This window comes from Dipodomys ordii, unplaced genomic scaffold (assembly GCF_000151885.1).
Source record: "Dipodomys ordii isolate 6190 unplaced genomic scaffold, Dord_2.0 Scaffold2, whole genome shotgun sequence".
In the NCBI taxonomy this organism is placed as follows: domain Eukaryota; kingdom Metazoa; phylum Chordata; class Mammalia; order Rodentia; family Heteromyidae; genus Dipodomys; species Dipodomys ordii.
In genome coordinates, this window is record NW_012267218.1 from 28,967,487 (window position 1) to 28,991,748 (window position 24,262).

The following is a 24,262-nucleotide window of genomic DNA, read 5'->3' on the forward strand; positions in this document are numbered from 1 at the left end:
TTGCTAAGTAATCTCCAAGGCGTAAGGAAAGATGCAGGATTCATTCCTTATTTCTAAAGAGCAAATCTCTCAGCGTTTAAATCAGCCATAAGATGGCGCTGTAACTAAAAACGAAGAAACAAAGACGGAAGGAGAGAAGGCGTGTGAACCTCTCTCCTCTTCTTTCATGCAACGCGGACAGCGATTTGTGCAGCGGCCTGGGAGGTGAGGAAGGAGGGGCTGCCAGGCGAACCGGAACTCCGCTGTGCGCGCGCCTCAACATCCGGGCATCGCTTTCGTTCCGCCCGCCTCCTCCGTCCAGGAAGCGGAAATGAGAGATGGGCACCACTGGTGCCTCCTCGCACCGGAGATCAGGTGACACAATCAGCTGACTCCGGTGTTGGGCTGGCGCTGAAGCGTACGGTATTGGAGCTGTTGCAGCCAAGGTTGCCCGAGCCGAGTGGTCAGCGTTACAATGTCAGGCAAAGACCGGATTGAGATCTTCCCTTCGCGAATGTAAGTGGCGCCCGCTGGTTCAAGGATGTCTGTTCCGAGCGCGATTCCTCCCGACCCTGGACGCCCCACTAGGGCGCCTTCCTTCCTGGGTCTGCTCCTGAACTCGACTCCCAGGGTCTTTGCGTTCGTGAATCCAGGCTCAGCCTTGCCGCCCGGGCGCACGTTCCTCCTGAGTGAACCGCGGGCAGGGAGAGCGCTCCCCGCCGGGCTTTGGCCTGCTGGCCTTGGGGCGATCCACTGTCTTTACTCCTTAATGAAGTCATTCATTCCACACACCCTTGTGGAGCCATTCTGGCTTTGCATAACGGAATCGTCGCCTCTCGATGGAGCTTCGATAAATGCTCAGTAAAAAGGAAGTTTACTGCCATGCACTCTAGGTTCTTAAGCCAGAGTGGGGATTGAATCCATTCTTAGCACGGACGTTGGATTCAATCTTGGTTTTCTTTGCTCACTTCCCAAGATCCCGTCAGTGTCACCACCTGCTATGGGAAGACTCTCGCGTTTCTGAGACATTAGCACTATTAAAACGGCACCTTTTCAGACTTTCTATTAATATTTCAGACTATTCTATTACTAGAATACCATTCATCACGTTTTAAGTGGCTTTTTATTGCATGTCTTTCTCTTCCACCAGTCTTTGTGCTCCCTCCAGGATGAAGTATCTTGATTTTTAATCTGTAGAAGATACACATACAGAGAGGGGGGTAGAACGAGGGAGAGGGACAGGGAGGAGAGAGAAAGAAGGAGGAAGAGAGAGAGAGAGAGAGAAATGTTCCTTGAGCCCATTTCTTGGAATCTGTTCAATTGTGGGCTGCCTTTTTCTTTTGGCAATGATACCCTTGTTAGGAAAAATGACAGCACCGTAGGTCCTTGGCGTGTTTGTAAAGAAAATATTCGTTTTCTCAGACGCACATAATGGTTGTGAAGAGTGAAGATTATTTGCCTCCTTCTCCTTCCCTTTGTCTTTTTGTTAGGGAAGAAGGAATTCAGTTTTGCCTTTGGCTATTGTGTTTTTAACTTTTTGTGTTTTTTCTTATTGTGTTTCTCCTCATTCTATCCTTTTTCTCACAGAATTGGGGACACAATATAAAATGCTTACAATCAAACCCCAAACTCTGCTTGCTGGGGTAGGGTGTCTCCAGCTCTTAAAATTGTTACATTTGATTTTACCTTCATCCCATCGATTTTTCTAGTGGTTGGTTTTACTAGGTGGGAAATCTTCATTGAAAGGCAATGCCTGTAGAATAGATTAAGATCAGAAATAACCTGGGATGAAGTCAAAACTCCCCGAATATCCTCCCAAATCTCTGTACTGAAGGCCTGTAATCTCTGGAGGTGGAGGAGCAAAGTTTGGGGCTTACCCAGGCAAAAGTTTAGCAAGACCTCATCCCAGTCAGTAAGCCAGATGTGGTGTTTCACATCTGTCATACCCACCCATGGGAAAGATCAAAGTTGGAGGCCAGCCCAGGCAAAGAATGTGATATTCTACCTGGAAAAGAACAAGCAAATAGAGCTGGAGGCAAGGCTCAAGTGGTAGAGTACTTACCTAACAAATGTGAGGGCCTGAGTTCAAACACTCCGGTACCATCAAATAAAGTGCCATTGAGTTAGTGAGCACAGAGCATCAGCCTGGCGCGAACAGGGCACTAGATTTGATCCGTAGCACCAAAAAATAAATATACCAGCAGTTCAAAGCTGCTAGGGGAATTAACTATTTGTTCTAGTCAACACCTGGATTGATACATCTTGAACTCCTTTCTTCGAGAGCATTTATTTAAAAAAGTTTACATTTAATTGCTATCCCTTTGAAATGTAATTATTAGGAAGGATAGGGTATCTCAGTTTCTGGGGCAGGATAGAATCTTAACTTTCATAATTGCCAGCTAGCAGACATACCTGGTAATCACTTGACACTGACCAACCCTTTTAATCATTACTCATTTCACTGACTACTTGAGGCATGCTGTCTCCTTCCATGTAAAATGTCCAGTCACCTGTGTACAAATCTGAGTGGAGCTCAGCTCTTTCCTCCACTGTCAGTGGTTATCAAATAAAATGATTTTTCAGTATTTTAACTAAAGTCTGGTTATATATAATCAGTAGAATGCTAACATATTTTTGTCTTTATTTTGGAACTTGTAGACCAACAGGTGAGAATGGACTTCTTTGAGCTTAGAAAAGAAAAATGATAGGTTTGTGAAGGTGAAAACTGCTGTTTAAGAGTGTCTGCCATGCTAATTGAGAGGAAAATCAGATGCATGAAGTAAATATTTTCCCCAAAGCTTGACAGCCAATTCTTTGTCATGTAGTCAGATGTTTTTGATTCAGTGGAAAAGAAGTCATTGTCTTATTTGAAGGTCAAAATTTTTTTTTCTTGGTAGAGCTGAGCCAGTTCTGAAGCATATAAACGATGAGGTTTTGATTATCCTGGTTACAGTCCATTTTATTGTATGAGCCTGGGGAATGTTGCTTTCATTCACTTTTACACCATGAAAACAAGTTTAGAATGGAAGCTTCATGCCTCCTTAGGCATGAAAGATTCATGTTCAAAAGAACTTACACGAATCCTGGTTCCTACTACATATTAGCTGTGAGTGCTTGGCCAAATCACTCTTGAGAGTATCAATAATTGAGGGCTGGAGGTATGGCTCTAGTAAGAGATTGCCTGTCTGTTAAGCACAAGAACCTGAGATCAAACTATGGTCTCACAAAAGAAAAAAAGTAATCAATATTGAAAAGCAACTTTTGCCAGTTGCATTGGTGATCAGGAGGGCCATGGTTTGAGGCCACCCCGGCAAAAGGTTAGCAAGACTCCTGTCTTACCAAAAAAAAGCTAGACATTCTGGGTGGCTCATGTCTGTTATCCAGCTATGTAGGAAGCGTAAGTAGGAAAGGTGGCCTGGGCCACCCCTCTTCCCAGGAAAGGAGCTGAGAAAGTGAAGAGAGCTGAGGGCCAGTGGCTTAAGTGGTGCCTAACAAGCGTAAGGCTCAGAGGTCAAATAAATCCCAGGTCAAAACAACCCCCAACCCGGATATACAGACACAGACATAGACACACACACAATAAAAAGAGATCAAACTCTAATTGAAGCCTCTAATTGAAAATTAGAGTCTAGTTGAAAAGTCTCTAATTGAAAATTGTCCCATTTCACAGAGGTGCCATTATCCAGGAGGAAATTTAAATCGACAGAGTAAACTCAGTTTCATCAGTCTGTTCACTTTTCTAATTTAAACTTACTAGAATCTGTAGTACTGGGATTTCACCCCTTTTGTTCCGGATAACTCTTTAAGCCGAAATTCTGGTATTTCATGTCAACAAGAGAGAATGTTAACTGTACATATTGGGGTGGATAACTCCTGCTCAGACTGGAAACGGAACCGGCTGCACTAGATTAGACTTCTGCTGAGACCAGTCAGTGCTAAGTCTGCCACTGCTAACTGCTTTCCAAAGACTGTTCATCTGCTGCTTTTGCTGCTTTTTTTTTTTTTTTTTTTGTACTAAAGTTTGAACTCAGGGGACTTCAAGTCTTGCTAGGTAGATACTCTAGTTTGACCCATACCTCTAAGCCATTTTTTTCCTCTGCTTACTTTTGAAAAAGCATTTTTTTTTGCCTGGTCTGGCCTGAACTGATATTTTCTATTTAATATTTTGCCTGTCGCTAGTATAAGTGCATGCTACAATGCCCAACATTTTTTTTTTTCTGTTGAAATGGGGTCTTGTGAACTTCTTGCTACGACTGGCTCGAACCTAGATCCTCCAGCTCTCTGCCTCCTAGCCAGGATAACAGGTGTGAATCATTTTACCTTGGCCAAATTCCAAACTTTTGTGTGGTTGCTGTGCTGTAGATTGAACCTTGAGCCTTGTGAATGCTAGGTAAGCATCGTTCAGCTTCCAAATTTCAATCATAGACTGTGGTATAGAATTTTTCTTTATATCTCTTTAGTGGCAACTGAAACATTATTAAATATCATTTAAATTACAAAACAAATACTTAGATTATGCTAGCATCAAAATAAGGTTTTTGGTAATTTTTATTAGGATTTATAATTGCCTTTTCATATATTGATTGTAGAATTGTTTTTATTGTAAATAAACTTGTTATAGAACACTGATGGTAGAAAACTGTAGCATTAAGAAAACAGTTGAAAATGGTGCTGGCAAAATAGGTTTAACACCTGTAGAAAAGTAAAGCTAGATCCTTATATATCACCTGCACCAGAATCAGCTCCAAATGGATCAAAGATCTTTTTTTTTTTTTTTTTTTAAATTTTTTTTTTGGTCCAGTCGTGGGGCCTGAACTCTGGGCCTGGGCGCTGTCCCTCAGCTCTTCAGCTCAAGGCTAGCGCTCTACCACCTGAGCCACAGTGCCACTTCCGGTTTTTTCTTTTTTGCTTATCTGAGGAATCGAACCCAGGGCCTTGAGCATGCAAGGCAAGCACGCTACCACTGAGCCACCTTCCCAGCCCCTGGATCAAAGATCTTGAAGTCAAAGCAGACACCCTGAAAACATTACAGGAAGGAATAGGAGAAACTGTAGGGCTCCTTGGCACAGGCCGAAATTTTCTTAATAAAGACCCAGAAACACAACAAATCAAAGAAAGGTTGGACAAATGGGATTGCATGAAACTGCAGAGCTTCTGCATGGCAAAGGACATAGCAAGCAAGATCACTAGAAAGCCTACAAACTGGGAGAAGATCTTCACTAGCAATATAATAGACAAGGGTCTTATATCTAAAATATACTTAGAACTCAAAAAACTAAATCATTCAACAACAAATCCTCAAAGAAATAACCACCCCATCAACAAGTGGGCTAAAGACTTAAAGAGAATTCTCTCTGAAGAGGAAATAAGAATGGTCAATAGATGGGCTGGGAAGGTGGCTCAGTGGTAGAGCGCTTGCCTTGCATGCTCAAAGCCCTGGGTTCGATTCCTCAGCACCATATAAGCAAAAAGAAAAAGCCGGAAGTGGCTCTGTGGCTCAAGTGGTAGAGCACTGGCCTTGAGCTGAAGAGCTGAGGGATAGCACCCAGACGCAGAGTTCAGGCCCCATGACTGGACTCCCTCCCCCCAAAAAAAAGAAATGCAAATCAAAACAACATTGAGATTCTACCTCACCCCAGTTAGAATGGCTAGAATCAAGAAATCTAATAACAACAGATGCTGGAGGGGATGTGGTCAAAAGGGAACCCTACTGCATTGTTGGTGTGAGTGTAAACTTGTTCAACCACTTTGGAAAGCAGTAGAGCACCCCTGTGATCCAGCAATCCCACTTTTGGGCATTTACCCAAATAATCACAAACAAGACTATACTAAAGCTACCAGCACAACTATGTTTATCGCAGAATTATTTACCATAGCTAAGATATGGAACCAACCCAGATGCCCCTCAGTAGATGAATATATATATATGTGTATATATGTATACATATACGTATACACACACATACATACAATGGAATTCTATGACTCCATCAGAAAGAATGACATTGTCCCATTTGTTAGGAAATGGAAAGACTTGGAAAAAATTATATTAAGTGAAGTAAGCCAGGCCCAGAGAAACATAGGTTCCAGGTTTCCCTTATTTGCAATAACTAGGAAAAAATTAAGTGAAGTAAGCCAGGTCCAAAGAAACATAGGTTCCAGGTTTCCCTTATTTGCAATAACTAGTATAAGTCTAGGACAAGCAGAAAAGGTCAAAAGCTATGTATATATAAAAAAGCTATGTATATATAAGATGATGTTAGGTGAAATGAGCCCCAAGATAGGGACACAGCTTTTTTTTTTCTTGCTTGCTATTGTTTTTAACGTACTTAAAATGTACTATGTGACTTTTTGCTTCTTTTGTATGTGCTTCCCCCATGTATTTGATGTCAGTGTCTTGCATCTTTTTTTTGGGGGGGGGGTCCGGTCGTGGGGCCTGCACTCTGGGCCTGGGCGCTGTCCCTCAGCTCTTCAGCTCAAGGCTAGCGCTCTACCACTTGAGCCACAGCGCCACTTCCGGCTTTTCTGTTTTTTTTTTTTTTTTTCTGTTTATTGAGAAATTGAACCCAGGGCCTCCTGCATACAAGGCAAGCAAGCACTCTACCACTGAGCCACCTTCCCAGCCCCAAGTGTCTTGCATCTTGTATATACATATTCTAATTTGGGGAATAGAAAATGCTTAAAAAAATAACAAAATGCTTAAATAAGGATACAGGTTGACTCATTGTAACAATGAGATGTACAAGACACTATGTTGAAAATGAACTTTACAACTTGGTGGGGGGGAGGAGTTTGGAAGGTTGGGGGGGAGGATGGTAGGGGATGAACAGGAGGAGGTAACAACACTGGATAGGAAATGTACTCATTTACCTTACTCATGTAACTCTAACCCCTCTGTACACTATTTCTACAATAAAAACATAAAAGAAAACAGTTTGTCAGCTACAAATGTGTCTTCTTATACTTATTACATCAAAAGAATAAAACACCGAACTTGAGTAAGGATGATTGTGAGTTCGAGGCCAACCTATGCTACATAGTGAGACCTGTCTCAAAAACCGGAAAACAGAATATAAGGTAATTTTAACTCTGTGTTCCAGAGGTATTATTGTGTCTTTTAAACAGTAACAATAAATGTTTTTGTTTATGTAGGGCACAGACCATCATGAAGGCTCGTTTAAAAGGAGCTCAGACAGGTCGAAACCTCCTGAAGAAAAAATCTGATGCCTTAACTCTTCGGTTTCGACAGATCTTAAAGAAGATAATAGAGGTAGAATGCACTTTACTTAGAATAGTATTTTTTATAAGTATTCAAGAAAAATCCAGTATGACCATTGGCGTTTAAACTTCTTTGTTTTTCTTTTCTTTTTGGTCCTGGGGATTCAATCCAGGGCCTTGTACATTTTAAGCACACATTTTACTACTAAATGCCTAACTCTTAATTTCTGTTTATTTGAATTCTTTTCTTTCCTTCCAAAATTAAAAATGCCATTATAACAGGTATTGAAACATGGTAGTGTACTTACATAAAGATTTTAGTTTCAGATACTTCACTTTCTAAAATTGACACTCCTGAATCATGCTTACAGAGCCACTTGACCTGGTTTATGCCTGCCTCTTTGACCTCATTTGGAGTATTCTTCCTAATGACTTTCTCCGGGTCTTTCCATGAGCTATTTCTTCATCTTTTTATTTTTTGCCAGTCCTGGGGCTTGAACTCAGGGTCTGGGCACTATCCATGAGCTTCTTTTGCTCAAGGCTATCACTCTACCTCTTGAGCCACAGAGCCACTTCTGGCTTTTTCTGTTTATGTGGTACTAAGGAATCGAACCCAGACCTTCATGCATGCTAGGCAAGCATTCTACCACTAAGCCATATTTTCCCAGCCCAATTTCTTCATCTTCTAAGATGTTCATTCCCCAGAACTACTTCTGACTAGCTCTTCCAGGTATTTTAGTCTCTTCAGAGATTGCTGTCCTCCCAAGCCTAATGTAACTACCATTTTTACTTTGTCACATTTTTTTTTTTAACCAAAGCTAGTACTACTGAATGGTATTTTCTTGCTTGATATATTTCTCCCTCCACATTAGAGAATGTAAGTTTAAGAGAGCAAGGACTTTGTCTTTTTAGCCCTGTATGTCTAGTACTTCGAGTAGTGCTGGCACATTGTAGGTCATTCAGATTTTGACTTTACCGGAAATGAATTTAAGAGACTAATTTGAGCAAATCAATAGGAAAGGTGGGTCCCTCAGTGAAGATTTAGTTTTGCATTTATTAATGAATTTAATGTTTTTCTTTATTATTACTAAGTAGTTGTACAAAAAGGTTATAATTTCATAAATCAGGTAATGAGCACAATGCTTCATGGTCAATGTCGCCTCTTCCATTTTTCTCTCCTGTTTTCCCCCTCGCATCCCTATTAATGTTTTAATGATAAGACTCAGTGTTGTAACATGTTATTGGACATTTTTGTTTTATCAAGTCAACATTAAATATTGACATTTTACAGCTCACATAAAATATTGATGGTTACTGAAAGAACTTAATTATGATGTGGTTTTCTTCCCTACAAAAGCTTGGTTGACTCTGTTGTTGGTTTCTGCTTTCCAGACTAAAATGTTGATGGGTGAAGTGATGAGAGAAGCTGCCTTTTCACTTGCTGAGGCCAAGTTCACAGCAGGGGACTTCAGGTAAGGTGTTAAAACAAACAGAGTTTTCCAATTCATAATTGCCACCGTAATTTAAAAATACACAAAGCTGGATACTGGTGCCTCTAACCTACAATCCTAGCTTCTTGGGAGGCTGAGAACTGAGAATTGAAGTTTGAGGCCACCCTCTGTAGGAAAGTCCATGAGATGTTTACCTCCAATTAATCACCAAAAGACTGGAAATGGAACTGTGACTCAACTGTGACTTGAGTGTAAAAGGTAAGCAGTAACACCCACACCCTGAATTCAGGCACCATTACTGACATAATAAAAAAAATAAAAACCCATAAGCATTAAAGACAAATGCTATAGTAATAAGATTGATCACTTTGAATTCTATCATTTCAGCTCTTTGTCTGTTCCCATTCACATATGCCTTTTTGTGTGTGTGTGTGTGTGTGTGTGTGTGTGTGTGTGTGTGCCAGTCCTGGGGCCTGAACTCTGGGCTTGGGCCTGCCCATGAGCTTTTTTTGCTTTAAGCTCATGTCCTACCACTTGAGCCACAGCTCCACTTCTGGCTTTGTGTTGGTTAGAGATAAAATCCCACAAACTTCTGCTCAGGCTGTTTTCAAACCACTGTCCCTAGATCTCAGTTGAGTAGCTAGGATTATAGGCGTGAGCTATTGGTGACTTCTATTTTATAGTCTATTTCACTTGACATTGGTTCATCAACATTTCGCTTATTTTTAACATAGTTGTAACATCTTTCTTAAGATGTACCATATTTTCTTAACCTTTTCTCCTATAGCTGGAACTTTGAGTTGATTGTCAGATTTTTGGAATATTAAGGAAGGACTGTGAATATCTTCATACATATATTTTTCATTTTTCATTTCAATTATTTCCTTTAGGATAAAATTTTGAGAGTGAAATCTTATTTGCAAGGCAGGAACTTTATGGCTTTCGTCATATTAGAATATGCTTTACAGACTGGGAATGTAGCTTAGTGGTCGAGTGCTTGCCTAGCATGCATGAAGTTCTGGGTTCATTCCTCAGTACTACATAAACAGAAAAAGCCTGAAGTGGCACTGTGGTTCAAGTGGTAGAGGGATAGCTTTGAGCAAAAGAAGGCTCAGGGACAGTGCCGAGGCCCTGAGTTCAAGCCCAGGACTGGCAGAAAAAAAAATATGCTTTACAAGTATACAGGTGGTTTTCAAATGGGATTATGCCAATTTATTTGTGATTGTTCAGATATTGCTGGGGGGACTATAGATAAGCCTTGTTAATCTAAGTGAAGTGCTTGTGACTAGTTAGGGACTGAGGTGAAAGTTGTTCTCAGGAGTTTTAGTTTTCTTTTCCCAGTGTCATAAGGCTTACTTACTGTAGGAACTTTCTCGGCTGGGAAGTCTGCAACCAGAGAGCTGTTAGGTCAGTTGAAGAGTAGATTACTGTTTTTTGCCATTGCTGACAGGATTTCTAGCAGAGAGAAGAAATCAGTAGTGGTAAGCAGCACATGATTGTTCTGTTTTAGAACACTTCATTTTATAGTACCAGATGGGGAGTCACATTGCAGCCAAAAGGAAATTACGGTAAAGGAATTTGAACACCAGCGTAACAACTGAACAGCAAACTTAGAAGGAAAGAACATTTTCTCTAAATTTATACTAGCATAAGAACCTGTGAGCTTGGGGCTGGAAAGGTGGTTCAGTGGTAGAGCACTTGCCTTGCATGCATGAGGCCCTGGGTTCGATTCCTCAGCACCACATAAGCAAAAGCCGGAAAATGGCGCTGTGGCTCAAGTGGTAGAGTGCTAGCCTTGAGCTGAAGAGCTGAGGGACAGAGCCCAGGCCCAGAGTTCAGGTCCTATGACCGGACCAGGGGCAGGGGTGAGGGGGGAAGAACCTGTGAGCTTGTAAAATCACATCCCTGTATTTGCTGAAAACAGTCATGCACTTTAAAATCATTTTGTTTTTCTTCTGACTAGTGTTTTAGCTATTGTTCATTTACTGCTCTCTGAGGCCCTCATCTGATAGCTGCGCCTTTTCTCTTTTTTTGGTAAAAGGTAGATTAAAGCATCTCATTCTTGGTCTCATTTAATGTTGAAACTATCCAATGGAGCCTTAGGTTTATTTCTAACAAGACAACAAATTTTTTTTCCCCCTGCAGTACCACAGTTATCCAAAATGTAAATAAAGCTCAAGTGAAGATTCGAGCAAAGAAAGATAATGTAGCAGGTAACTTACCAATCTTTTAGAACCATTTAAAAGAGTAACCACATTTTGTTGTTGTTGTTGGTTATGGGGCTTGAACTCAAGTCCTAGGTGCTAATCCTGAGCCTCTTGGTGCTCAAGGCTCTACCACGTGAGCCACAGTTCCACTTCTAGTTTTTGAGTGGTTAATTGGACATAAGAGTCTCACAGGGACTTTTCTGCTGGGGCCAGCTTCGAACCTCAATCCTCCTGAGTAACTAAGGCTTGAACCCGGCTAAAAAAAGTAACCACTTTTATGACAGTATCTTGATGTCCCATTTTCTATCTTCTACATAGAACAAGTTCATTGGCTCTATATGTTAAAACCATTAACAACCAGGTCCTTAACACTCCAGAAGGCAGGTTATTAATATTAAATTTATCAGTTAAAACCAGTTATTATTCCAGACTTGACTTTGAATATTTCATGAAAGAAACATAGGAAATACTGATTAAGAAATAGTACTTCAAAAACAAAACCAAACAATGCCCCCCATCCCCTCCCCAAAAAAGAAATGGTACCTTAAAATGGGTACCAGTGGCTCATGCCTGTAATCCTAGCTACTTAGGAGGCTGAGATCTGAGGATTGTGTTTTGAAGCCAGCCAGGCAAGGAGAGTCTGTGAGACTCTTTATCTCCAATTAACTAGCAAAAAGCTAGACTAAGTAGAGCTGTGGCTCAAGTGGGGTGGATCTCTAGCTTTGAGTAAAAATGCTCAGATAATGCCAAGGGCCCTGAGTTCAAGCCCTAAGACTGCACCCCACCTAAAAAAATAAGAAAAAGAAAAAACTAGTACTTTAAGCAGGGAGTGGTTTCATGCCTAAATTCCTAGCCACTTTCACAGGTAGAGATCAGGGGATAAGGTTCTAGGCCAGTCCAGGCAAGTAAAAAAATTTGAAACAATCTCAATGAATAAAAACTGAATGTGGTGGTATGCAACTGTCATCCTAGCTATGCAGGCTAGCTGGGACATAAATATGAGATTACTATACTAGAAAGGACTAGAGACATGGGTGAAGTGTATCTGTTAGCAAGGCCAGTCCCTTAATTCAAAAACTCCATTATTAAAAAAAAAAAGTACTTCCGTGGTAGTACTTGTTTATAAAAATACCAGCACTGAGTAGGTGAAATAGGAGAACTGAGTTTAGAGCCAATTTGGACTATCAAGAGTTCCAAAATCGCCGGGCGCTGGTGGCTCACGCCTGTAATCCTAGCTACTCAGGAGGCTGAGATCTGAGGATCACGGTTCAAAGCCAGCCTGGGCAGGAGAGACTGTGAGACTCCTATCTCCAATAAACCACCAGAAAACCGGAAGTTGCGCTGTAGCTCAGTGGTAGAGTGCTCGCCTTGAGCTGAAGAGCTGAGGGACAGCACCCAGGCCCAGAGTTCAAGCCCCACGACCGACAAAAAAAAAAAAAAAAAAAAGAGGTGGGCTGGGAAGGTGGCTCAGTGGTAGAGCTCTTGCTTTGCATGCTCAAGGCCCTGGGTTCGATTCCTCAGCACCACATAAGCAAAAAGAAAAAAGCCGGAAGTGGCGCTGTGGCTCAAGTGGTAGAGCGCTAGCCTTGGGCTGAAGAGCTGAGGGATAGCGCCCAGGCCCAGAGTTCAGGCCCCACGACCGGACCCAAAAAAAAAAAAAAAAAAAAGAGTTCCAAAATAGCCAAACAAAACAAAGCAAAATGATCAAGGTCCTTGTTTGTGAATCTATATATGCATCTTCTTTACCAGGTGTTACCTTACCAGTGTTTGAACATTACCATGAAGGCACTGACAGTAAGTGAAACTTTTCATGTTAATGTGTGTCTATGTCTCTGGGATCCTCTCTGCTTCCTGTTTTGATGAAGCTTGTTGGGAAAGCACCCTTGTCAGATTTTAAGAGTTCAGATGGATGGTCAGGAATAAACATTGCCCATATCTTAAAATACTTAATTTTAACTTAGAAGCACATCCTTGTGTGTTCATTTGTCATTTACAAACGAGACCTCAGCCAGGGATTGGTGGCTCATGCTTGTAATCCTAGCTGCTCAGGAGGCTAAGATTTAAGGATCATGGTTCAAAGCTAGCTCTGGCAGGAAAGTCCATGAGACTGTTATTTCTAATTTCTAATACCACTTATAATAGCCAAAAGTGGAGCTGTGGCTTAAGTGGTAGAGTGCTAGTCTTGAGCAAAAGCTCAGGGACAGTGCCTAGGCCCTGAGTTCAAGCCCCAGGACCAGCCAAACAAAGGCTTTTTAAGCTTCGATAACTTATTATGCAACACTATACTTGTAATACATTGTTTATAATTGCCAGTTTTTAAGCAAAGTCTTTGTCTTTTTAAAGTAGAATATGATCTTAAATGGGGTGATGTAAATTTAAATGCAATATTTCTAGCCCACCTATTTATTTGTAATTTTTTTGTTTGTTTTTTTTTTGGGTCCGGGCATGGGGCCTGAACTCTGGTCCTGGCACTGTCCCTCAGCTCAAGGCTAGCACTCTACCACTTGAGCCACAGTGCCACTTTTGGCTTTTTTTTTTTTTTTTTTGCTTATGTGGTGCTGAGGAATTGAACCCAGGGCCTCAGGCATGCAAGGCAAGCACTCTACCACTGAGCCACCTTCCCAGCCTCTTATTTGTAATTTGTGTCATCCATTCTGATCCTAGTTCGATAATATTTTGGTGGTAATAATTCATATTTACTCAGTCTTCTCCAAGTAAAGGAACTTTTTTCCCCATAGAAACAATATTTTTTCTTTTTTTTTTTTTGTTTGTTGGTCATGGGGCTTGAACTGTGGGCCTAAGCGTTGTCCCTCAGTTCTTCAGCTCAAGGCTAGCTCTCTACCACTTGAGCTACAGCGCCACTTCCAGTTTTCTGGTGGTTTATTTGAGAAAAGAGTTTCATGTACTCTCCTGCCTAGGCTGGCTTTGAACCGCGATCCTCAGATCTCAGCCTCCTGAGTAGCTAGGATTACAGATGTGAGCCACTGGCGCCTGGCTTATTTTTTTCAAGTTATGTGTTACTGGTCTTATACTATTTATTCAAATCATGTAGAATATTAAGTATGGCTCATATAAACAAATCAAACATGATCTACCTCTTATCAGAGAACATCTTTCTACTATGACACCAGGCAATAGAGTTCCCAAAGGGAATAGAGGTGTAAAATCAGAGAGCTAGGCACTGAAGGTTTGTTAGTTTCTTCTTAAGGCTGGGGATGGAAGCTTGCCTGGGATGACACTCAAGGTTCAATCCCTAGCAAAACACACACACACACTCACTTTTCTCCTCTATAATAGTATCCTTGTAGAAAAACTTAGCATGCTTCTATAATGACTACAAAGTGAAATGGGTACTTAATGTTTGTATTTAACAGGATTTTTGTGGATTTGTGTCTATGTTTGGTGTTTTTCTTAATTGTTTTCCTTTTGGAATTTTATTGAAGAGGATTATTTTCTCTCTAGTTACAAATGTTGTCTGACTGGTTGTTGCAGGTTATGAACTGACCGGTTTAGCCAGAGGTGGGGAACAGTTGGCTAAATTAAAGAGGAATTATGCCAAAGCAGTGGAACTTCTGGTGGAACTGGCTTCACTGCAGGTCAGCAAACGCAGAGCTAGACAATTCTGATTCTAGTAGTCAAGTGGAGGACATTCCTAGCCTGTGCTGGACTTTACTGGGCTTTGTAATTTTAGCTGTGTATGGTCCTGTGTGAAACAAACCTAATGTTTTGATTTCTTTTTTCTTTGTCAGTCGTGGGGCTTGAACTCTGGGCTTGGGCGCTGTCCCTTTGCTCTTCAGCTCAAGGCAAGCGCTCTACTGCTTGAGCCACAGCACCTAGTGCTTTATTGGAGATAAGAGTCTCATGGAATTTCCTGCCCGGGCTGGCTTTGAACTGTGATCCTCAGATCTCAGCCTCTTGATTAGCTAGGATTACAGGCGTGAGCCACTTTGATTTCTGAAATGTGACTTCTGCACAATTATCCCTACATTTTATTTTCTAAAAAAATACATGTAGTCCAATTTCATACTTTGCTTGGCTAGACTTAAATGCAAAAATAAGCCTGGCAGTGGTTGCTCATACCAGTAGTCCTAGCTACTCAGGAGGCTGAGATCTGGGAATCACTGGCTCGAAACCAGCTCAGGCAGGAAAGTTGGTCATATGCCTTCATCTCCAGTTAGCCACCAAATTCCAGAAGTAGTGTTTTTATTCAAGTGGTAGAGTGCTAGCTTTGAGCACAAAAGCTCTGGGGCAGAACCCAGCCCTGAGTGTACACACACACACACACACACAGAGCTCTGGGGCAGAACCCAGCCCTGAGTTCACACACACACACACACAAATGGTTTGTGTGTGGAAGTCATTTTTTCCTTTTGCAGATTGTTTATTAGGTTATATTAGTGATTCTCTCCTCTTGTTACTTTATTTTTTGTGCCAGTCCTGGGGCTTGAACTGAGGGCCTAGATGCTATCCAGGATGGTAAGAATGGTGCTCTACCACTTGAGCCACAGCTCTACTTCCAGCTTTTGGCAGTTAATTGGAGATGAAAGTCTCACAGACTTTCCTGCTTTGGCTGGCTTCAAACCATGATCCTCAGATCTCAGCCTCCTATGTAGCAAGGAGCTACTGGCACCTGGCCTCTTGTCACTTTTATGTCTATTTCAATGAGTCCAAAGTAATTAGTTTTAACAGCACAATAATAGTGCTAGCTATATGAAAAATCTCATAGAAACTGTGCTCTTTAAGTGTACTGACAAGAGATTGTTTTTGTTTTCCAAAATGCATTCTTAAGTCTAGTCTGAGTAGAGCTGAACATAGTTAGGAAGACTTGGTGCTGTCATTATTAATCTGTCCTCTTTAGACTTCCTTTGTGACTCTGGATGAAGCTATCAAGATAACCAACAGGCGTGTGAATGCCATTGAGCATGGTGAGTCAGAGCTGTCAGTGCTTTGTTATCTACTTGTCCATTCCTTCCCCACTTGCTTACAGCTGCTTGAGACTGAAAGGTAAGGAAGATACTGTCTTAGTGAAGAGCAAGTGTCAGTAAAGAAGTGGGAAATGTATGTGTATAATTTGGGGGGGGGTGTTAACGACGACCCTGGTAAGATTATGGAATGTTGCATTCATTTCTAGTTATTTGTGTGTTTAATAAGAGGTAGAAACTTTCTCAGGAGTTTCGTGTTTACTTTCTTCTGATTATTGAGCAGTTTATTTTTTTGAATATGCTTTATGTTCCTCTCCTTTAGGCCATTCTTTTTGATTTCTAAAAGTAAAATTCCTACTTGGATACATTTATTTTACAACTCTTATTTCATTATTTTAAGGACATAGCTACATAATAATAATGCTTTTTGCTTAAAGAACCTTAGTTTCCATTAAAGAAAGGTTTAAAGAGGGCTGGGAAGGTGGCTCAGTGGTAGAGCGCTTGCCTTGCATGCCTGAGGCCCTGGGTTCGATTCCTCAGCACCACATAAGAAAAAAGAAAAAAGCCGGAAGTGGCGCTGTGGCCCAAGTGGTAGAGTGTAGTTGAGCTGAAGAGCTGAGGGACAGCACCCAGACCCAGAGTTCAGGCCCCAGGACCGGACCAAAAAAAAAAAAAAATATATATATATATATATATAAACATAGAAATCTGGTGTATTTAAAATAACATCCAGGGTTCAGTGTTACCTGCTTATAAATATACATTAAATTCAGTGTTGGATCTATTACAGTTTAAAGTTTTCTGTGCACAGAAAACATTTATAATTGCTACTTTTGGATGTCTGGGGTATACTTCATTGTAATTTTTTGTTTTTGTTGTCTAAGTTCAGTGCATTCAATATGTATTTAGTTCTACAATTTAAAAAAATTAACAAATGTGCATTGGTAATTTGGAAGGAAGGGGGCTCAGAAGTTCTCACATATATATTTTTTTAAACTCTAGTCATCATTCCCCGGATTGAACGTACCCTTGCTTATATCATCACAGAGCTGGATGAAAGAGAGCGGGAAGAGTTCTATAGGTTTGTTGAAACTGGCAGTTATTGATCTTTTTATTTTTTTCTCCTCATATTCCAAAGGCTCAATTTGCTGAGTGACTAGTTGGCTTATATTCTTCGGAATTAGCACAGCTTGAATTTTTTTTGACAAGTTGTAGGTATGGTGGTGTACCTGGGAGCCTGAGGCAGGAGAATCATGAGTTCTAAACTAGCTTGGGCTCCATGGCAAACCTCATCTCCAAAAAGAAGAAAGATTTTTTGGGAGGAGATGCTATGTCTTACATATTTTCAAAACATATCCTTAGCCTTTGACAATATAGTAGCCCCACTTTTATGTGCTTTCCAGTGATTTTAAGGTCAGTACTTATGGTCAACTGAAGGCTGAAAATAAATGGAAAATGAAGAAATAATTTGTAAGTTCTCAGTTGTATGCTTTATAATAAAGCAAGGTCAGATCTGACTGTCCCACTGTTAGGTAAATGGTCCTTTGTCCAGCATAGCCACAGTGCAGATGCTGCCTGGCTACAGCCATCTCAGTTCTCTGAGCTGACTGTTGCCTGTCATGATATTGCAGTGCTTGTGTTCACATAGCTCAATGTATATCATAATGGACTCACAATATAGAGATGCTAGAACTTCACAAAGTTGTTTTCCTTTAAGGGAAAAGAAAAGTTCTTGACTGGGTGCTCGTGGCTCACACCTGTAATCCTAGCTAATTAGTAGGCTGAGAGCTGAGGATTGCGGTTCAAAGCCAGCCTGGGCAGGAAAAGTCCATGAGACTCTTATCTCCAATAACCCACCCGAAAACTGGAAATGGCACTGTGGCTCAAGTGGTAGAGCGCTTGCCTTGAGCTGAAGAGCTAAGGGACAGTGCCCAGGCCCAGAGTTCAAGCCCCATGAATGACAAAGAAAAAATAAGGAAAGTTCTTGACTTAAAAATAAATAAGTTAATTTCTAACTGTACATAATTTTATCAAACACATGTATAATGTTCAGTTTATGGTTGGCTTAATAGGTGGATGTGAAGTTCAGATGATTAGTATTCATAAGGTTTAGCATTATTCAGTTTTAGACATCCACTGCAGGTCTTGGAACATACTCCCTGCAGACAAATGTGACTGCTGCCAGGTGCTGGTGGCTCACGCCTGTAATCCTAGCTACTTAGGAGGCAGTGATCTGAGGATTGTGGTTCAAAGCCAGCCAAGGCAAGAAAATCTGTGAGACTATTATCTCTAATTAACCACCAGAAAACCGGAAGTGGCACTATGGCTCAAGTGGTAGAATGCTAGCCTTGAGCTGAAGAGCTCAGGGATAGTGCCCAGGCCCAGAGTTCAAGCCCCACAACTGACCAAAAACCCAAAAACATGACTGGTATATTGCCAAAGGCTATGGAGACATTTCTTACATATCTAAAACATAGCATCTCCAAAATTTAAGACTTATTTTTTATGATTAAACACTGATTTAGATTGGGGTGTTTCTATATAAAAACTGATAAAGCTGTAATTAGTCAGGAAATACATATTGCATGTTAAGTAGATAGTATAAAGAACTTGGGGCATTACCAAATAGCATAAATTGTACCATTAGAGAATTAGCACAGTACATGCTGAGAAGTGGTGCATGCAGTCCATGAGTTGGTTATGAAGTTTTAAGAGCCAATGGGAATAAATTTAAATTGGTAAAGGGGTTGGTACACTGGGCTCAGAGAAGTGAGAGTAAACCAAAGCAGGAATGTTTAAGGAAGACTGCTGGTCTTAGACTTTGAGCAGCCTGAGTATGATGATGTATTATTGATAATCTTATCAAATTATTGTTTCTGTCCTTTATGGTCAGCATTGTGCTGATCCAAAACTTTAATATCTGAATGCTCAAAATCTGTTCCATTAAAAAATAGGTTCCACATTTTCTTTAACCTGGGATAGCACTTTTGAAATCAGTTATTAACTATATTGTACCTCAAATATTTGTTAAAATGGCTTATTAAAATTAATTGGAGTATCAAACTTTGTTCTAGTTTTGTGTTATTCTTGTTAGAAAACTTAAAAGAAATCAAGTCTATTAAGTACTGAAATATCATCCAGAAAATTTCGCCCTTCATCTGGCAGGTTAAAGAAAATACAGGAGAAGAAAAAGATTCTCAAGGAAAAATCTGAGAAGGACTTGGAGCAACGGAGGGCAGCTGGAGAAGTGATGGAGCCTGCAAACCTTCTGGTTGAAGAGAAGGACGAAGATCTTCTCTTTGAATAATCTTTCCTGTTCTGCTTCTTTGGAAACACCCAACACTTGGCTCCATTTTAATTTAATGTGTAGGTTTTGTGTGGCTATTTATTTTTTAACCTAAAAAATTCACTGGGTGTAAAATTTACCTTGGTGTCCTGTGAGAACTTGCAGAATCCTAATTCAATAACCACATACCACAGCTGAAAGAGATTGTAGAACCTGCCTGGTAATTTATAGGATTTAATCCATATAAGTTTCACACTATTCCATTTTCAGCTGTTGTATGTGATGTGTTAGCAGGCATCTTAAGAAATAGCTTTAGAAAACATTGGTGGTCTTAGGCTAATGCTGTGGCGGTCTTCATTCCTACCCATTTGCTCGTAGACTTTGGCACTGTTGAGACTGCTCTAGCCACTCTTGTGTTACTGTGATACTTCTGCCTTAAGCTTTATGGAAACCTTCACTTACTTTTTCTTGCACGACAGGTTTCTTGTCTGTCATGGGAGCAGTTCTGCCAATTTAAATGTAATTATATTACAAAAAGTAAAATTGACATCTTTTTAAAAAAAAATGTTATCTTACTGCTAAGAATACTAACGTCCTTATGCTCAGATCAGTGACTTGCATTGATGTCCAGAAAGCTTTTTCCTGTAGATATGTTAAGGTAACCTTTGTTACCTGATCCCCATATCAGTGTTTCACTAAATGATTTATGTTGTAACAATGACTGCATTTTTGGGTACTAATAAATGCCATGAATTAAGAGGGCTTTATAATACTTCTTTCCTAATCTAAGAAAATACTAATTCCCATTTTAATAAGATAGTTTTACTAGAATCTAAATAATTTGTTTTCATTTATAAATATGAGGCAATTGAGTGTCCCTATCAGGTTGATTGCTGAGATTTCTGGTACTGTTTGGTTTGGCATGACTATCCATTCCTCAGCCTTATTTTTCCTGTTCCTTTCTGGGATTGGGACTTAAAATCAAGGCTATTGAAGGTTGCTAGGTAGGGCCTCCACCACCTGAGCCACACCCTCAGTCTACTCAGCATAATTGCTTGCAACTTGTTTTAGGCAAGTAGTCTACCTTTAAAGAGTTTTTAACATCCTCTTGTCCCTCTCCTGCTTCCCTTATATTTAAGACTTAAAACACACCCAAAACTTTATGTTTAAAGGTAAGATACCAACCTTATTATAGAGGAGCTAATTTGTAAGAAACTTATTGTTTACAAAACAAAATCTCAGATTGAGTATAAATTTAATGATTGGAAAATAAAAATTTTAAAAGTAAATAGCATGGAACTACTTAATATTTAATTTCCCAACATTTTATTTTGTTGGGGAAATTTAGGCTTAGTTTGGTAAACACAGCAGCATAGCTAGAATACAAGTCAAGTGAATCTTAATTTCAGAGGCAGAAATAAAAGGTAGGGGTAGGACTTATATTATTTACTTTTTTACTAAAGCAAACATTTAGCTTATATCAGTGAATCATGTGGCTTCAACAGAGCTCTGGTATTTATTGGTTTTTAATTGCCTATAAAACTTAAGGTGATGTCATGTTTAGAATTTGTTAAAAGGAAACGGACACTGGCTATACTTAAGATAAATCTGCCTTACAGAATGCCTCTCCACCCCCAAGCTTTATACTGACAGCTTAGTGCCTTGTCCATGTCAATAAGGAAACATCTACCTACATGTCTGCTAACAGAGAACACTCCCCATATTCAACAAGGAAAAATAATTTGTGCTCCAACCAGAATTCCATGATACTGCTTGCGGCAAACTTAGAAGAGGAGAGTGTGGAAATCTGAATGGCAGCAGATACAGCAAGAGGAAGTACTCAGGTTTTAAAATTTTAAACATACTTTCACTTTATTTTATAATACAGTGTGCAGTATGACATCTCAACAGAGTGCAGATATAGGATATGAGTACAAAGGGGGATTAACAACAGATTTCAGAAAAGTTACCTTTATTAAGGCTAAATCCCTGGTTTATATTTTCCACACACATTCACAAAGTTACATTCAAATCATTCCTTATCAATACATCCTCCTTAGGTGCCATAAGGAAAGGAAAAAAAGTCCAGACATTACATTTTCATAGAAAGTGAATCTGTGTTAAGTCTAAATACTAATAATGTCCTTTCATTTGTTCTGACTTCTGAAAATTTAGAAAATGAAGTATTTCCTTGTTTGGATTTCTCATGAGCATTTCATTAGCCATGGTATCATCCCTGCAAGTGGTTATAACCTGCCCCATACTGTGTTTCACATCAGATCCACAGAGACAGGAACTGGGACTGGCCAGAGTACCTGTACAACTAAATGCATACCAAGTCTTTTCCCACATTCTTTTGAGGAAGTCAGCACAATTCAGTTTTCACTTGACTTATGGACTATGTTGAGTATCAATACATTCATATCTCTAGGACACATTCTAGGAAGGAGAAAATTATAGGACCTCACTGACCCTGAAAGTATCTTGTCACCTTAGAATTTCTAAAAATACATCTGCCATGGTATAGAATCTTCCTATGAAAGCCATGTATCTGAGTCTTGATGGTACATGGCCCTGCTCTCAGCACAACAGCCACTCAATCTATCAGTATTTTCTTTTTCTTTCATTCTTGAGATGGTCTTGTTGTTCAAGGCTGGCCTTGAATTTGGAATTTTGCCTCAACATTCTGGTGCTTGGATTATAAGCATGTACCATCATATCGGGCACAGTATTTTCAATCAATACACAGATCACATGCCCCATTATTGACCTTACACTATCTTTCATTACTGAAGAGAGAAAACTGAATGTGCCCTTTGCATTTTTCTTGTTATAAACTGGAGTGCATGAGGAGACAGTAAATATAGCATTATTTCCATCAACCAACCCAGGAGTGTTCCTGTCTTCTTAAGGAATATCTTGAAAATATTTCCATATAAAACAGACTCCCCAGTCAGGCGCTGGTGGCTCACGCCTGTAATCCTAGCTACTTAGGAGGCTGAGATCTGAGGATCGCGGTTAAAAGCCACCCTAGGCAGAAAAGTCTTGTGAGACTCATCTCCAAATAACCACCAGAAAACTGAAGTGGTGCTGTGGCTCAAAATGGCAGAGCACTAGCCGTAAGCTGAAGAGCTCAGGGACAGCGCCCAGGCTGAGTTCAAGCCTCATAACTGACAAACAAAAAGCACACCTCCCCAGCCAACTAAAAAGGCCATGCAAAATCAGAAAGAAAAAGGCCAACTCAAACTGTCTACATTTGCTCAAATAAAATTATGTTGAAGAGGAAAAAGTCATACCTACGACACAAACTATTTATTAACAAGTGTTTGTGTTAAATTAGGTGATCGGAGTATTCCAGTGTTTAGCTTTGGGAACACCAAATGCTGTAGCTAAAGTCATCTTAAAAAAATAAGGCATTCACATTTGAGGTTATTTGTCACACATCACGCTATCTGCAGAGGCTTGAAAAGATTACAAATTAACTTTCCATGCCAATTACACTGAGTTTTAAAGCTACAGCTATTGAGACAGTATAAAAATCCCATTAGCTTAAACATTTATTCTATGATTCAGCAAGCTATTGCATCCATATTAAGATAAAACCTATTTGTACATGTTTAATAGTGTTTTCTTCCAATGTTCTTTTCCTAAAATTATCAAATGACTTTCAATCAAGGCTTTCCTTCTGATCTCAGAGCATAGTATTCCCCTAATACATACATAATTTAACTCTAAAGCTGAACAAGTATTACCAGTGACCATTTATTGATCTATTAAATACTAGTGTACAATATAGCAGCTATATTCAGAATTCCAGTTTGTTACTTGCATACACAGTACAGTCATAGACTAATACTGTTCTCACATATAAAAATGCAAAAACTGTCAAATATGCTATCCCCTTCCATTTAAATAAAAAGTTTGCATCATCAAGAAACTTTTTTAATAGCACACTTTATATGAACACCTGCCATTCATAAAAATGTCAATACATTGTATTGTAATCAGAGACAGGAAGCAAAGCTATCAAATCACTTGTGACAATTTTAAAATTCAGAAAATTTTATCTTTAAAAAGATCAGAATATTTGTATACTTTTAACTATATTAAGGGCTGCTAAATATGCATGTAGTCTGATCCAAGAAGTTTGAACTAAAAAGCCAGGAGCTTCTATTGGAATCTTTTCCAGAATTAAAAGATAATACCAAGCCAGAATGACACTTTTTCTTATTCTTTTTTAGGAAATTATTTTTGATGACTAAACAAGTTTCATAAGTAAATACTGTTTTGCTCAATGCACAGAAGCACTGTTCCTCCAAAATGTTTTCATGAAGTTATTTAAGTGTTAAATATTGTCAATATTTGTGAGATGTGGAGATTATGTATTTATATACAAATTTTTCATGGAAAGATGACCAAGCCAAAAAGTTTACGTAAGTGGAAACAAAAGGTTAACAGGATAAAATGGAAATGCTTGTTGAAAGTTTCCACTTCAATCTCCCAAATGAACCAAGAGCCCCTAAAACCACACATAGAGAATAAAGTTGTACACAAATTGCCTAATGGGACTTTTTTCTCTCTAGGCTCAAGGGCTTTAACAAATCTGCAGCTTATCCTGCTGCCTTCCATCTTACCCTCAATCTTGCTGAAGTATGGAGCCATCTCCCTATTGGGCATTTTTCCAGATCAGGTCCAATCATGCATGCTACAGAATGTTTTCCTTCACCTCAGCCAAGTGGATGGCACCCACTGAGGTTCTGTATCAAGTTTGTTAATTAACCTAAGCAATTCCTGATAGGCCTTATCAAGATCTGAATTCACAATTGCTGTGTCAAAGTAGTGGCCATTGTTCTGTTCCATCTCTCTAGTCTTCTCAATGATTTCTCTCAATTCTTCAGGCTGCAATGAAAAGATAAAAAATGTGAGAGAATCTATCCTTACCAAAATACAGAATGAATTGGACGGCCAACCAGAGTGCCCTTCCATCACTTAATTTCTAACTGAACCTCAAGAAGAGTTCCTGCCCAGGCCCAGAGTTCAGGCCCCATGACCCACAAAGAAAAAAAAAAAGGGGGGTTCCTTTCCACCTCTTTCTGGGGCAATTGTGCTTTCCTTTGCCTTGACACCTTCAGGACTTAAGATTATAAATCATTTGGGACTTAACACACACTGTTTTATCTATCTTATGTCGGTCTTGGG

General features: G+C 39.8%; 2 protein-coding genes across 3 annotated transcripts in view; one reads left to right on the forward strand and one right to left on the reverse strand.

Annotated features, from left to right (window-relative positions):
- Positions 1-311: 311 nt before the first annotated feature.
- Atp6v1d (ATPase, H+ transporting, lysosomal 34kDa, V1 subunit D) lies at positions 312-19,822 on the forward strand. The gene is made up of 9 exons (XM_013017196.1): positions 312-495; positions 7,132-7,249; positions 8,590-8,669; positions 10,794-10,861; positions 12,605-12,649; positions 14,348-14,451; positions 15,714-15,780; positions 16,780-16,858; positions 18,943-19,822. The coding sequence occupies exons 1-9, from the start codon at positions 455-457 to the stop codon at positions 19,082-19,084; spliced, it is 744 nt and encodes a 247-aa protein (XP_012872650.1). The 5' UTR covers positions 312-454; the 3' UTR covers positions 19,085-19,822.
- A 2,354-nt stretch (positions 19,823-22,176) lies between these two features.
- Mpp5 (membrane protein, palmitoylated 5 (MAGUK p55 subfamily member 5)) overlaps positions 22,177-24,262 on the reverse strand; it is a 76,300-nt gene continuing 74,214 nt past the window's right edge. For both annotated transcript variants that reach the window (XM_013017172.1, XM_013017183.1), the window contains exon 14: positions 22,177-23,962. In XM_013017172.1, coding sequence (XP_012872626.1) covers positions 23,786-23,962 — 177 coding nt within the window. In that variant the 3' untranslated portion in view covers positions 22,177-23,785. The remainder of the gene's footprint in view (positions 23,963-24,262) is intronic.

Excerpts from the sequence above, each read along its gene's own strand:
- Atp6v1d (XM_013017196.1), top strand. The coding sequence starts at position 455 with ATGTCAGGCAAAGACCGGATTGAGATCTTCCCTTCGCGAAT. Across the intron at positions 8,670-10,793 it reads TTCACAGCAGGGGACTTCAG|TACCACAGTTATCCAAAATG; the intron begins GTAAGGTGTTAA and ends TTCCCCCTGCAG. Across the intron at positions 14,452-15,713 it reads TGGAACTGGCTTCACTGCAG|ACTTCCTTTGTGACTCTGGA; the intron begins GTCAGCAAACGC and ends TGTCCTCTTTAG.